General features: G+C 36.2%; 1 protein-coding gene across 6 annotated transcripts in view; it reads left to right on the top strand.

Annotated features, from left to right (window-relative positions):
• Atg10 (autophagy related 10) overlaps nucleotides 1–14,826 on the top strand; it is a 282,749-nt gene that overhangs the window by 79,870 nt on the left and 188,053 nt on the right. For 4 of the 6 annotated variants that reach the window (XM_070031162.1, XM_070031157.1, XM_070031159.1 and 1 more), the window contains exon 3: nucleotides 3,296–3,403. The exons of 1 other annotated variant lie outside the window; for it this stretch is intronic. In XM_070031162.1, coding sequence (XP_069887263.1) covers nucleotides 3,296–3,403 — 108 coding nt within the window. Of the gene's footprint in view, nucleotides 1–3,295; nucleotides 3,404–14,826 lie in introns of those variants that run through there. One more of the 6 variants, XM_070031161.1, reaches the window with a different exon arrangement.

The raw sequence follows: 14,826 nt of genomic DNA, 5'->3' as shown, positions 1-14,826 counted from the left end.
AGCAATATTAACCTTTTTCTTAAAAAAAAAAAAACTTTTCCCTAGAAAAGTTTCCTTCCCTAAAAGAAAGTAGTGAAGTGGCAATAAAATAGGTGAATTTCTCTCTCTCTCTCTCTCTCTCTCTCTTTTTTGTCAGTATTGGGGCTTGAATTCAGGGACTGGGCTCTGTCCCTGAGCCTCTTTGTGCTTAAGGCTATGCTCTACCACTTTAGCCATAGTGCCACTTCTGCCTTTTTCTGAGTAGTTTATTGGAAATAAGAGGCTCACAGACTTTCCTGCTTGGGCTGGCTTTGACCGTTATCCTCAGATCTCAGCCTCGTGAGTAGCTAGTATTACAGGCATAAACCAGTGGTGCCCAGTGATTTTTCCTATTTTTAAACTATTAAACAAAATATATGTCATTTAATAGCGAAATTATTTTAGCTGCAAGTGACAGAAAACTGAACTTAGGTGAAACAGAAAAGAGACAGGTTAATTGAAAATTTTAAGGATAGAAGTAGCTTTGTACAAATAGCACAATCAGAATTTGATGACTGCATCTTATGGTCTTGCTTTTCTCTATGTTCACTTCGTGGGTCTTTAATTTTTATTTTTTGTCAGTGGTGGGGCTTGAACTCTGGGCCTGGGCAATGTCCCTCAGCTTTCTTCAGCTCAAGGCAAGCGCTCTACCACTTGAGCCACTGAGCCACTTCTAGTTTCTGAGTGGTTTATTGGAGATAAGAGGCTCACAGCCTTTCCTGCCTGGACTGGCTTTGAACTGCAATCCTCAGATCTCAGCCTCCTGAGTAGCTAGGATTACAGCGTGAGCCACTGCCTCCTGGCTTCACTTTGTTTTTAAGTTCAGCTTAATTATGTGTTGACTGCCAGGCTTTCTTTTTTTGTCTTGGTGAGATCTAATGAAAAATAGAATATTTCTGTTTTAAAACCAAATTTTGAAGTATACCTCATTGGCTGTAATAGTAGATCAAGACTGAGGCCTTGATTGTCCAGATCAGAGTTCTCTGTTTTTCCCTGGAACTGAGAGGCCATATCAACACTGACAGTGAGGGAAGTAGTGACAATTCAGGAAAAGTGGCTAATATTCCCAAGGGGAATACATTTTTGATGTAAACCAAGCAGCAGTGATGACAATAGTCTCTATAATCTTTCTCCATTTAAGCCAATATTAAATTTCTTTTGAAAAATTAAGTTTTAAAAATTTATTTTTTGGGGGCTGGGAAGGTGGCTCAGTGGTAGAGCACTTGCCTTGCATGCATGAGGCCCTGGGTTCGATTCCTCAGCACCACATAAGCAAAAAGAAAAAAGCCGGAAGTGGCGCTGTGGCTCAAGTGGTAGAGCGCTGGCCTTGAGCTGAAGAGCTGAGGGACAGCGCCTAGGCCCAGAGTCCAGGTCCCATGACCGGACCCTCCCCCCAAAAAATTATTTTTTGTTGCTGGGGATCAAACCCAGTGCCTATAAATGCTAGGCAAGTGCTCCTCCACTGATACAGCTCAATCCCTTAAGCTTTATTAAAAAAAAATAACTTTTTTTTTTGAGATACAAGATAACAAGATAACATGCATTAGTTGAATTAAAATAACAGAAATTTATGGTTCTGGAAGATAAAAGTCAAGAACCAAGGTTTTGACAGGATGATGTTCCCTCTGAAGGTTCTAGAGAAGAGCCCTCTTGCCTTTTTCTAGCTTCTGGTGGTTGTCAGCAATCCTGGATTTTTTTTTTTTTTTTTGGCTTGTAATTGCACCACCACTATCTCCATTTTCACGTGGCTTTCTTAGACCTTTATGTGTCTCAATATCCAAAATTTCCTTTTCTTGTCAAAAGATGAAAAAAACTTTTTTTCTTGTCATTGTTTTAATTCTGCTAAAATGTGAGTATTATTGTGATAATTTGACGGAGAATTAATATTCCTTGGGTTGCAAGTATGGTTATGCACAGAGAGACACTATATTCTTATGGATGACTTTATGCAATCATGTTTTACCTTAAAAATAGAACTGATTATAATTAGATGAACCTCATCCATTAATATATTTAATAGCATCTGCAAAAAATAGTGAAATACAATTAGTGAGGGGCTTGGAGAACATTTCTCACAATACATAGATGAAAATTGTGGTCATTGTCTGAAACTCTTCGAAGAAAAGTTCTGTGAAAAAGGAATGCAGCATAAGACAAAACTTTCTTAATGTACAGTATACCAAAGTGGAAGTAAGGGGAATGAAAAGTTCAGGTTCCTTGAGGTACTCAGGTAGATGCCATATAATTACCTCCCTGTGAGTTTTGTTTGGGTAGTATTGGTGTCTGAATTAAGGGCCTTGCTCTGAGTTGCAAGACAGGTACTTGTACCACTTCAGCCACACTCCCAGTCACTTTGGTTTAGCGTCATTCTCTAGGAATTATTATGTTTTTGCCTGGGATCCATACTTTAGAATATGATCCTTCATTGTACAACTTCCCTTGTACGCAGAATGATAGGGACATTGCCATTAAGTCTAACAAACTTTTTGATTGCCTTGAAATGTGATCTTCCCAATTTCTCTTCTCTTCAGTAACTGGGAAGATAGAAGTGAGCCACTGTCTCTGGCTTCCTTGAGACATTTAATAAAGTTCTTAGATTAAAAAAGAATTGGAAACAAAAGCTTCCTTATAACTTCATTATCCCTTGCAAATCTTCCTGAAAACTTCTTTCTTTTTAAAAGCCATGAACATCACTATTAACTAAGTGACAAGATATTTAGGTAAGTTTAAAAGTTTTTAAATGTTTTGCTGTCTGACTTTGGTTCTATGGTTTAGTAGGATAAAAAAAGTAGAAGATGCGGGGCAACGGTGGCTCACGCCTGTAATCCTAGCTACTGAGGAGGCTGAGATCTAAGGATCACGGTTCAAAGCCAGCCCGGGCAGGAAAGTCTGTGAGACTCTTATCTCCAATTAACCACTAGAAAGCCAGAAGTGATGCTGTGGCTCAAGCGGTAGAGCGCTCACCTTGTGCTGAAGAGCACAGGGACAGCGCCCAAGCCCAGAGCTCCAGCCCCACGACCGACCTTCTCCCTCCCCCCCCCCAAAAAAAAAGGTAGAGGATATTGAAGTTAGGAAAACAAAGAGGTTAGGGAACAAGATTTGTATTTATTGGCTGCCCACAGGGTACATTGGACTAGTCTCTTTAACCATCTCATCTCATCTCATTTACATACTTAGTTTCCTTTGCTTAGCTTGAAACTTGGGAGTTAGTGGTTCTTAGAGTGTTGAATTTTCAAATTAATTGTCTTTTTCTTTTTTTTTTGGTTATGGAACACAGGACTGCTGTGATGGGTACATGTGTAAAACACATTTTCAAATAAAAAATGAGACTTCAATGTCATATCCAGGAAAATCTGCTAGTGTACAGACATGTCTTCCCATGGAGGTAAGTAGCTTAACACACCGTATTCTCCTTTTCAGTCTTTGTGAAGAATAATGTTAGAATTCAGAACCATTACTGTATATATATATATATATATATATATATATATATGTATATGTATATATATATACATGTATATGTGTATATATATACACTTAAAAAATTTACTGCTACTGGATCCTGAGCCTGTTGTAGGAGGAGATGGGAACATCATTTATAAAGTTATTTTCTTGTATAATAATGAAAGCAGGAATTTTGTATTCACTGAGTCCTATTTGGCTGTAGTGAGCCTTCACACTTTTAGTTTCCCTTGAATCTGAAGACTACAAAATACCTTTTGTTGACTATTGATTTTTTTCTTCAATGAAATTCTCTAGTATTATCCTTAGACTACTTAGTTCTTACTGGGGAACTCCTTCCCTGGTCTGCCTTAAACCCTTTTTTCTAGCCACTTGAAATATATGATCTAGGTTATTCCATAGATAGTTCAACTATTGACTTGAAAAACTTGCCAAATTAAATCTGAAAGTTTTTAAAAATTATCTTTAAGTAGTTGTACAAAGGAAGTGTCATCAACATTCTCATACTCTTTGACCTGCTTGCTGAATTAAATTTTATTAAGGTATTGGGTGATTTGTAAAATATTTAAAATTTTGTTTTTATCAAAATGCAAATAGTGCTTTTATATTTCTTATTGCTAAAAAAATACATACCACTCTAAAATAAGTAACATGGAAATGTATAAAAGGTTAAAAAAATCTTCCATAGACTCTTTGATAGGTAAACCATTAACATTTTAGTAATTTAGTAATTATCATTCTATTTGTTTCTACCATGTATATTGATTTTGGAATGACCTAAAATATCATGGACATCTGTCCATATCATATCTGTCCATATGCATAATTCCATAGTTCTTTTTAATGGCTCCATGATATTGTATTCTCTGGATGCATAGTAATTAACATTTTTGGCTCTTTCTTTTTTTCTTCCTTCCTTCCTTTTTTTTTTTTTTTTTTTTTTTTTTTTTTTTGCCAGTCATGGGGGGTTGAATTGTGGGCCTAGGTATTGTCCCTGAGCTTTTTGTGCACAAGGCTATTGCTCTCCCACATGAGTAACAGTTCTACTTCTGGATTTTTGTCATATGACTTTCCTGCCTGAGCTGGCTTCAAATTGAGATCCTCAGCTCTCAGACTCCTGAGTTGGTAGGATTATAGTCTTGAGCCACGGGTGCCCAGCCTGGCATTTTTTAAAGCTGAGATTTGTACTGAGGGCCTCATACTTGCTTTGTAGGTTTTTCTACCCCTGAGTCATGTCTACAATCCTGTTTTTCACTGATTATTTTAAAAATAGAATATTATGTACTTTTCAGGCTTGTCTACACCCTGATCCACCAATTTTTAGTTTCTCCTTTCACTGGGTTAAGAATGACTTAACACTGTGTTTAGTTTCTCTCAGTTGAGATGGAGTCATACAGATTTTTGTTAATGAGGCTGGATTTGTACCAGGAACTGTCCATTCTCAGCCTCCCAAGTAGCTAGCATTACAAATGTGATCACCAATGTCTGACAGATACTTGAATTCTGAAAGAAGATTGGTGGGACCTAATTGTTTCAGCAGAAAAGTAGAAATTACTGATGTTCATTTTCTAAACATCCTAGTAAAATGGGAAGAGTCTTTCCCATTGCTTGTTAAATCAGGCAAATTTGGCAATTAGGCATTAGCCCTTTTACTTGTCTGATAATGGTCTGAAATTAGCTTTTTCCAGTATAAAGTTATTCTTGACAGTATTGTGCTTGGCATTAAGTTAAGTGAGTACTTCAATTTTGAGTAATGCTTCATGGCTCAGATAACTAACATCAAATCTGAAGCCAAGCATGTTAGGAAACTTTTCAGTTCATTATATATTAACTTTTAGTTAAAAAAACCCATAGAAATAATGATTTAAAAAATGAATTCCAGTTTTTCTCTAACAAGTTGGCAGAGAGCTTAAAAGCACTAAAAAGTGTTGACAGTGTGAAGGAACTGACAATTTTGAGTTGATGTTTTAACATTACAAAATTTATAATTGTGCACATGCTATATGTGATTCGTTTCAATTCTAGGAATTTAGCCTCATACAATATATTTTTTTCCATTTTTTACTTCTAACATTTTCCAATGAATTTCAACATATGGTAAAGTTGAAAGAAATTTTCAGGGAACATCTTTATACTCACCACCCAGATTCTACAGTTAACATTTTTCTGTGCTTGATTTATTATATACCTATTCATCTACCCATCAAAATACATTATTTTTTGATCTGCAAAACTTTTACATTGAGGTAAATTGCATACCCATACTCATAAAAAATCAGAAACGTACAAAGATTTTCCTGGAAATATATTTATTAATTACACTACTATTTTTGATAGGGAAAATGGAAGCAACTATAATGTATAAAAGTAATTATTTGTTAGGGCACATCTTTATGAGGAATAGAATTATTAAAAAGACCTCCTAGAAGATTATCTAACATTAATATTAAGTGAACAAAGTAGATATTTTTATGTTAATGGTATTCAAATGTAGTTCATACCAAACTATCTATTGCCTATTAGGATTTTAAATATTTACTATTTTCTTTTAACATTTATCTCTTTTCTCTCATCCCCTTGAAGTCCTTGGGATATTTTTGCTTTGTCTAGTAGATCCGTTTGGAGTCACCATCCATCTACCTTTCATTTCCGAAGTTCTTTTTTTTTTTTTTTGTCGGTCTTGGAGCCTGAACTCTGGGCCTGGGTGCTATCCCTCAGCTCTTCAGCTCAAGGCTAGCACTCTACCACTTGAGCCAAAGCACCACTCTTGGCTTTTTCTGCTTATGTGGTGCTGAGGAATCAAACCCAGGGCCTCATGCATGCAAGGCAAGCACTCTACCACTGTGCCACCTTCCCAGCCCTTTGAAGTTCTTGTAAGGTATTTCATTCTTTCCATTCACAAGTAACACAGGAAGATTATAAACTTCAAGATGATAAGATAGTACAGTACCCATCTTGGTAAATCTGCTTTCCTCTCCAGTCTCCAGCAGGAACAGTAATTGAAAGATCCTGTATGTAATATACAAATATACTACAGGCCTAGAAATAGTTTTTTCATTTCCATTCAGATAAGACTTTCTTAGCTATGAGTCATTTTTTCCCCTTAAAATATGTTTTATTCCTGTTTTTTTCTCTTCAAGGATTTTGCATATAAGTATATGTTTTGCCAGGAGCCAGTGACGCATGCCTGTAATCCTAGCTACTCAGGAGGCTGAGATCTGAGGATCACGGGTCAAAGCCAGCCTGAGCACAAAAGGTTGTGAGACTCTTACCTTCAGTAAACCACCCAAAAACTGAAAATGGTGCTGTGACTCAAGTGGTAGAGCTAGCTTGAGCTGACAAACTGAGGGACAGTGCCCAGGCCCAGAGTTCAAGCCCCAGGACCAATAAAAAAAAAATAAAAAAGTATATGTTCTTACTGGGCACCGGTGAGTCATGCCTGTAATCCTGTCTACTCAGGAGGCTAAGATCTGTTGACTATGGTTCCAAGCCAGTCTGCAAAGGTCCCCTTGAGACTCTCATTTCCAATTAACCACTCAAAAGCCAGAAGTGGAGCTCTGGCTCGAAATGATAGAGTGCTAGCCTTGAACAAAAGAGCACAGGGACAGGGCCCAGGCCCTGAGTTCAAGCCCCACCACCACCACCACCACCAACAAAAAACCCTGACTAAGCCTTCTAATTTGGTTACTTTCGTAAGCCATTTCATCTTAATGATCAGATAGATCTGTATATTGATATGTACTGGGTTATCAGTAAATTATGCAGAATTTATTCATTTCTTAGTACATTTCATTTCTGCTAGAATGATGTTTTTTTCCAATAGTAAATTTACATAGAAGAATAAGAATGTTTAAAGAGAGAAACTTTCAGTATGTTTTTATTAGTTTATGTTTTAAATGTTGGAATGGAATTTGATGATCAGCCCTTTACCTTTTGGTTATCTCTAATGTTCTAGTGTTACTGGTCTGATAACTCATGTAAATTTAGATTGCCTTATTTGCATTATAACAACAACACAATTAGAAATAGTACTAGACTTAGAAGTTTTGCTTTTGATTTTTCAGCCACATATTAGCTGTGTAACCTCTAATAAACCTTAGTTTTCATATATAGCTATTTACTTTTTGGTTGGATGTAAGTATGAAGTGCTATTAATACTAATAAAATGTTTCATTATCATGCAGTAAGGAGCAGGAAGTGAAGGGAGAAACAAAAAGCACCCTGCTAAACTTCTTTTTCACTGCTGTCTCTGTTTTTTAGAGGAAACAAAGAATTTTCAGATTAGAAGATATCTCAGAATGATTCTGATGATGACAAAACTGAGAGTGACTTTCACTAAAAGTAGTGGTAGACTAATTAAGACAGCTGAGGAATTTCATTTTAACTGCATATATGATGGCTCATTTTCCTAGATCTTTACTGAATATAGTTATGGTCCTAAAGTCTTTCCCTCATCATAGATTTATGTATAATTTTAATGTATTCAGTATAATTATCAGTATGATGATATAAAATTCACTAGTTTTCACTTTTGATTGTCTCAGATTTAATTTATTTTATCCTGCAGATTATTTGTGGCATCAAGAGAAAGTATCATGACAATTTAGATATGCACTTAGGTAGAATGAAATTAGATGAATCTACTGTTTGTCTCAAAAAGAAATATTGAAGCAAAATTCAGAAATGAATATTGATTCAGGAAGAAGATTATATCCATAATAGAAGAATTCATGATCTATATGTTTCTAACTTATGAAAATTATCAAATCCAGCTATAGGAAAGACGCTATCAGTCATAAAAATGACTGGTACTTTTGTGATCATTAATGAGTTTCATCATGTTTTTTTTTTTTTTTTTTTTTTTTTTTTTTGTCGGTCATGGGGCTTGAACTCTGGGCCTAGGGGCTGTCCCTAAGCTCTTAAGCTCAAGGTGAGCGCTCTACTGTCACAGCGCCACTTCGGGCTTTTAGTGGTTTATTGAGATAAGAGTCTCACGGCCTTTCTTGCTGGCCTTTTGTGCTCAGGCTGGCTGTGATCCTCAGATCTCAGCTCCTGAGTAGCTAGGATTACAGGTGTGAGCTAACGGTGCCTGGCTTAGTTTCATCATCTTTTAAACAATTGTTTAAAACAATATTAGTTCTCATTTTCAGCCATCACTTATCATGAGGTGCCACAACTCTGGGGAGTGATAAATTCTTAGATTACAGGTCATGTCATTATAAAGCATAAATTTAGGAGAAAACACTTTTTAATCCTTAAATACAATACTCAAAGGGCTAAAATAATTTTTCTATAATTTTCTCTGAAATTGGTAATGAACGTTTTCATAGGTAGCTGTATAACCATCCCAGAGGAATTTAAATATATGAATGAATAGATGTTAAGCTTGAGAAGAGATTCTGTGGCATTAGAGAACACCTCTGTTTGTTTAGCCTCAATCAATATTTTTATCAATGACTTTAAGCAGATTATCTTTTAATAAACATTATGTCAGTATTAATGTCTTTTTATACTAATATTTTAATCCCTATAAATATGTGTAATGAACATGTATTGATTTTCCATTATGTGCTAATTTTCCATAGTAGTTCTAAATTATTAAATCCTTATAAAAGTCCGTGATAATAAATACTAATATGACTAATTTATGGAAAATTATTAGTGAAATAGATGAAAACCCAGGTGGCAATAGTAAGAAAAAGCAAATTGATTTTATTTTTTATTTTTTATTTTATTTTTTAGGTAAGGGGTAGGTTTATTCAGTAGACCTGCTGGGACCAGGCCTGGTTGGCCTTCCACGTGGCTGTGAAAGGCCTGGGAGAGACAGCTGGGAAAGAGAGAGAAAAGAGCTAGAAAAGAGAAGAGAGAGCTGGGAAAGAGAGGTGGGAAAGAGAGAGCTAGGAAAGAGAAGAGAGCTGGGAAAGAGAAGAGAAGGAAAGAGCTGAGAAAGAGCTAGAAAAGAGCAGAGAGAGCTGAGAAAAGAGCTAGAAAAGAGAGCATCTGGGAAAGGTGGGAAAGAGAGAGCTAGGAAAGAGAAAGGAGCTGGGAAAGAGAAGAGAAGGAAAGAGCTGAGAAAGAGCTAGAAAAGAGCAGAGAACGCAAATTGATTTTATTGAGCATTGACTACTGACACTGTTTTAGGAGATTTGCATGTATTAATTTATTTTATGATATAAACACTTAGTATTATCATTTTGTAAATAAGAAAACTTAACCACACAGGTTAAGAAACTTTCACAATAGGCTAGGCATGGTGGCTCAAACTTGTTATCCCTGCTACTTGAGAGGTAGATATGAAGAATGTCATGTTTCCAAGCCAATCCGGGCAAACAGAGATCTCATCTCTACCAATAAGCAGGCATAGTAGCACATGCTTTGCCAGATCTCAGAGGCCATAGGTAGGATAACTGTTAGGTTGGCCCGAGAAAAACCAGGAGACTCTACCTGAAAAACAAAAACAAGAAAGAAAGCAAAAAGTACCAGAGGCATGGTTCAAATAATAGAGTACCTGCCCAGCAAGGGAGAAGCTCTGAGTTCAAGATCCAATACCACCAAAATAAATAAACAGCTAAAAGCTGCCTTAGGGAGTATAGGAAGTGATTACGTTTGACTTTAGAGATAATGGACTTAAGTATTATAAAAGTAGTAGGTACACTTTGGAAAGCAGTATGGAGGTTCCTCAAAAGACTTCACATAAAGCTCCCCTATGACCCAGCAATCCCACTTTTGGGCATTTACCCAAATGTTTACAAACAAGACCACACTAAAGCTATCAGCACAACTATGTTTATTGCAGCATTATTTACCATAGCTAAGATATGGAACCAGCCCAGATGCCCCTCAGTAGATGAATGGATCAAGAAAATGTGGTATATATACACAATGGAATTCTATGCCTCCATCAGAAGGAATGACATTGCCCCATTTGTTAGGAAATGGAAAAACTTGGAAAAAATTATATTAAGTGAAGTAAGCCAGGCCGAAAGAAACATAGGTGCCATGGTTTCCCTTATTTGCAATATCTAGTATATGTATGAGTCAAGCGGAAAAGGTCAGATAATGTGATGTTAGGAAAATGAATCCTTAGATATATATTTTAATGTTTTTTTCCTTTCATGCATTTGTTTCTAAGGCATTTATAAGATTATCTCTTTGTAGCTTTGTATGTCCCTCCCCCACAGTATAACCCCTGCTTTCATTATATTTGATGTCAGTATAACTTGTAGAGGAGAGGGGGAAAAATAAGTCGTTTAAGGATACAGGTGGACCTGTTGCAACAATGAGAAGTACAAGTTGTCATGTCGAAAACGAGCTTTACAATGTCGGTGCGGGCGGGGGGGGGAGGGTTGGGGGGGGAAGCGGGGAAGATTGGGTGGGGGGGTGGAGGGGGAGGCTGGGAAGGGATATGAAGGGTAAATAAAGGAGGAGGCTGCAATGCTTGATAAGAAATGTACGCATTAACCTGCCCATGTAATTGTAACCCCTCTGTACAGTGTGTTCACAAAAAAATAAAAAATAAATAAATAAATAAAAATAAAAGTAGTAGGTACTACTTTAGTGGCATTAGAATTATGTGAGGGCTAGCTTGAAACAAATGATTATGTTATTTAACATTTTGTTCAAACAAATTGCTAGACCCATCTTAGAAATTTTCATTCAATAGATTTGGAGTGGGTCTGAGAATTTACTTACTTCTGGTCAAGGAATTGCACTTTTGAGAATCACCACTAGTACATAATAGATAGCTTAGCAAATTTGAGATGCTGAACAGCTAAGATGGTTAGTTAATACAATACATTCCAGAGCCAATACTGCAATGATGTTGATGGAATGAAAGGAGTCTTAGGTAGCGTTTACCAGAAACAGAGCTTGAGACAAGAATGGAAGACTGTTCAAGTATTTATGACAGATGTGGTCTTAGATGAAAATGGGTAGGGGAAGTAGGAAGGAGCCAAGAAAAAAGTTATGGAAGAATATTGTCTCAGGTAGAAACAAAATTTACTCTTATCAGCTCCAGAATGCTAACCATATCACAAAATTAGTCCTAGCTTTTGGCATTGAGTCTGGGCTGGCCTTTTGTACTTGGTTACCATCATTGCAATGCCTGTCAGTTACTAACCAAAGTGCAGATGGAAATAATTCTCTAAAGAAGGCTGCTGCTGTGAGTTATCAACTAACAGTTGCAATAGTTGAATGGCGACAGGTGCACCAGCCTTAAGGGGAATCAAAACTGTGACAGCTAGTGCTGGAATGTGGCTTAGTGGTAGAGTGCTTGCCTAGCATGCATGAAGGCCTGGGTTCAATTCCTAAGTACCACATAAACAGAAAGAGCCACAAGTGGTGCTGTGGCTCAAGTGGTAGAGTGCTAGCCTTGAGCAAAAGAAGCTCAGAGACAGTGCCCTGGCCCTGAGTTCAAGCCCCATGACTGGCAAAAAAAGAAAAAGAAAAGAAAAGAAAGTATCTTGTGCAGTTCAAATTGATTTTATGCTGCAAATGATCCTTATGACACCATTATATGACTCTGGCTTCAAATATTTCAGAAAGGAATCCTGAATTGTATAGAAGATTGAGATAAAGGACTTTTAAATTCTCTTTAATAGTTTAATGGCCAATAAAGAGTTCTATATGTATACCTCACGCTTTCTATTTAGAGGTGTTCAAAAGAAATGCTGATAATAATTATTTTCATTTTCCATTGGCCTCATATGATTAAACAAAACAACCAACTCCCCCACTCTGTCCTGAACCAGGACAGAGGAAAAAACATGCAATAGGAAAAACCACGTGGATTCAGATTTTTACAATAGTGTGTAAATATTATAGAACTTAAAAACACAAATGAAACATAATGAAAATTAAAGTTTTTTTAAAAAAAAGTTGGTTGTGGGGTTTGAACTCTGGGCCTGGACACTGTCCCTGAGCTCTTAAGCTCAAGGCAAGTTCTCTACCACTTGAGTCACAGCACTACGTCAGAAAATTAAAGTTGTTATAGTCATAGTTTCTACCATTTTTACTTTTTTTTTTTTGTCAGTCATGGGGCTTGAACTCTGGGCTTGGGCCCTCAGCTCTTCAGCTCAAGGCAAGTACTCTACCACTTGAGCCACAACGCCACTTTCGGTTTTCTAGTGGTTTATTGGAGATAAGAGTCTCACAGAGTTTCCTGCCCTGGCTGGCTTTGAACCGTGAACCTCAGATCTCAGCCTCTTGAGTAGCTAGGATTACAGGCATGAGCCACAGGGGCCTGGCCCGTTTTTACATTTTTAAATATAATTTTAAATGACAGTTGAAGGAATGGAATAATAAGCAGAAATTTACTAAATGAATGGCAGTGTCTTTGTATGTCTAAAGCAGGAATTCTTAGTTATATTACATATGGTATTTATTGAATAGTATAATTTTGCTTACAGAATTTCTGAATTTGTGAATTAACAAGCTTGACTGTAGCATGCAAGTTTTGAACAGCATATTTTATTTTAACCAGAAAACACAACTCCATTGTTTTAGCTTAAGATAATCTAAATATTTTTGATAGAAAATATGGAAAACATGTCTTGTGACTCTTTTATAAGTGAATGTTGGTGCTACTACTTTAATTTTTGGATTGAACTGAACTGAATTCAGATATGATCACTTAACAGAAGTGGAAACTGATCAACAATTGGTCTACTTTATTGAAAATAATTTCTTGTGAAAAAATCTTACTGGAACCTTATCTATGAAATGATAGTTTGAAAGTATATCCTCTACATGCCAATTAATAGTAATTTTTAATAAAATTAGCTTTTATAATTTGCATTTATTGTTGCAAAATAGCTGCTAAACTTTGACAATATTTTATAAGATTCTAAAATAACTTGCTAGCTAATCAAGACTAAAGTCACTGGAGTAAACAGATAAGATATAAATTTTTGATCATGTTTAGTACTAAGTCATTCAGTAAAATGAAACATTGGGATAAATATTGCACATAGATAGTGACAATATTCAGGAGTGAAAATTATTAATGAATATTTAGAAGGAAATGTCTGAAAACCTTTCTGTAGGCTCTGCTAGTTGACATTGCTTTGCATTTTCTTTTTTGTCTTTAACATTCATTTTTAAAATTTTGAATCATTTTCATAAAATATAGATGACCTCAATTTTGTCCTTTGATTAATACAATTTATACTTATTTATTAATACAGTCATACTTAACTTCAAGTTAGTTAATAATTTGTATATTATTAGAGTTTTAATTTTTTCTGAAATTTGATTTCTTTCCTTTGCAGAGGTATCTGAGATGTGTATGAGCATATTTTATTTATTCATTTACTATTTCCGTTACTTTAGAGCCCCAGGTTGAAAATGATAGAGTCATAAAATCAGTAATAGTATGCTACTGGAAAAAACAGATTTTTGTCCTAGGGCCTTGTAGTTCACTAACTGAGACTTTCCTTAGACCAGGACAGGTAGACTATTATAGTGAGGCCCTTACCAAAAACCCCATCTATCATAAATTCCCTGAAGCATGAAGCTGAGAATCAGTACCAGCAGATGATCTCAATTGCCAAAGAACATATTCAGAGGATGATGTTCTTCTGAGGTAACTGGGGCTTCACATATATTCATTTGCCCTCAGGATTTTATTAAGTGGCTTCTAGGATGAGTTCTAGTTTGTATGTTCAAAATAGACTTATAAGTCAGAATATTACTATTTTTTATAAATAGTACAAATGACAAGCCACCTCTCAGTAAATGTTAGCAATTTCTCTGTAAAGGAACTGATACTTTGGGACTGGGGTATAGACATTGTGATAAATGTAAATGAGTAATAAGCATGATTACCCCTAGTATTTGGAAATGTAATTATTAAAGCAGCATTAAAATATCAGAAAGTGTAGATGGGTCCTGATGACTCATGCCTGGTGACTCATACTCATCCTAGTTAATCAGGAGACTGAGGTTTGAGGATCATGGTCAAAGCCACTCTGGCCAGGACAGTAACTGAGACTCCAATTAACCACTAAAATGCTGGAAGTGAAGATGTTGGCTCAAGTGGTAGAGCACTAACCTTGAGCTGAAGATGCTTAGGGACAGTGCCTATGCCCTGAATTCATGTGCCAGGATTGGGGGAAAAGCCAGAAAGAGCTATGTTATTGTGTGGGGATACAAAGGAAAACATGGGATATAGTCACTAAATATTTATGCTGATAAACTGTCTAAGGACATAGCTGTTTATTAAGTTACTGACTCTAATCCTATTTTGAGGGGAGGTGCTGGTCCTGAACCTGAACTCAACTCAAGTCCTAGGCACTGTCCCTGAGCTTTTTTGTTCAAGGCTAGCAATCTACTACTTGAGCCACAGCT

This window comes from Dipodomys merriami, unplaced genomic scaffold (genome assembly GCF_024711535.1).
Source record: "Dipodomys merriami isolate MVZ:Mamm:240054 unplaced genomic scaffold, mDipMer1.0.p SCAF_20, whole genome shotgun sequence".
Taxonomy (NCBI): Eukaryota; Metazoa; Chordata; class Mammalia; order Rodentia; family Heteromyidae; genus Dipodomys; species Dipodomys merriami.
The sequence above is the reverse complement of the archived record's forward strand: the minus strand, read 5'-3'. Positions and strand labels throughout refer to the sequence as shown.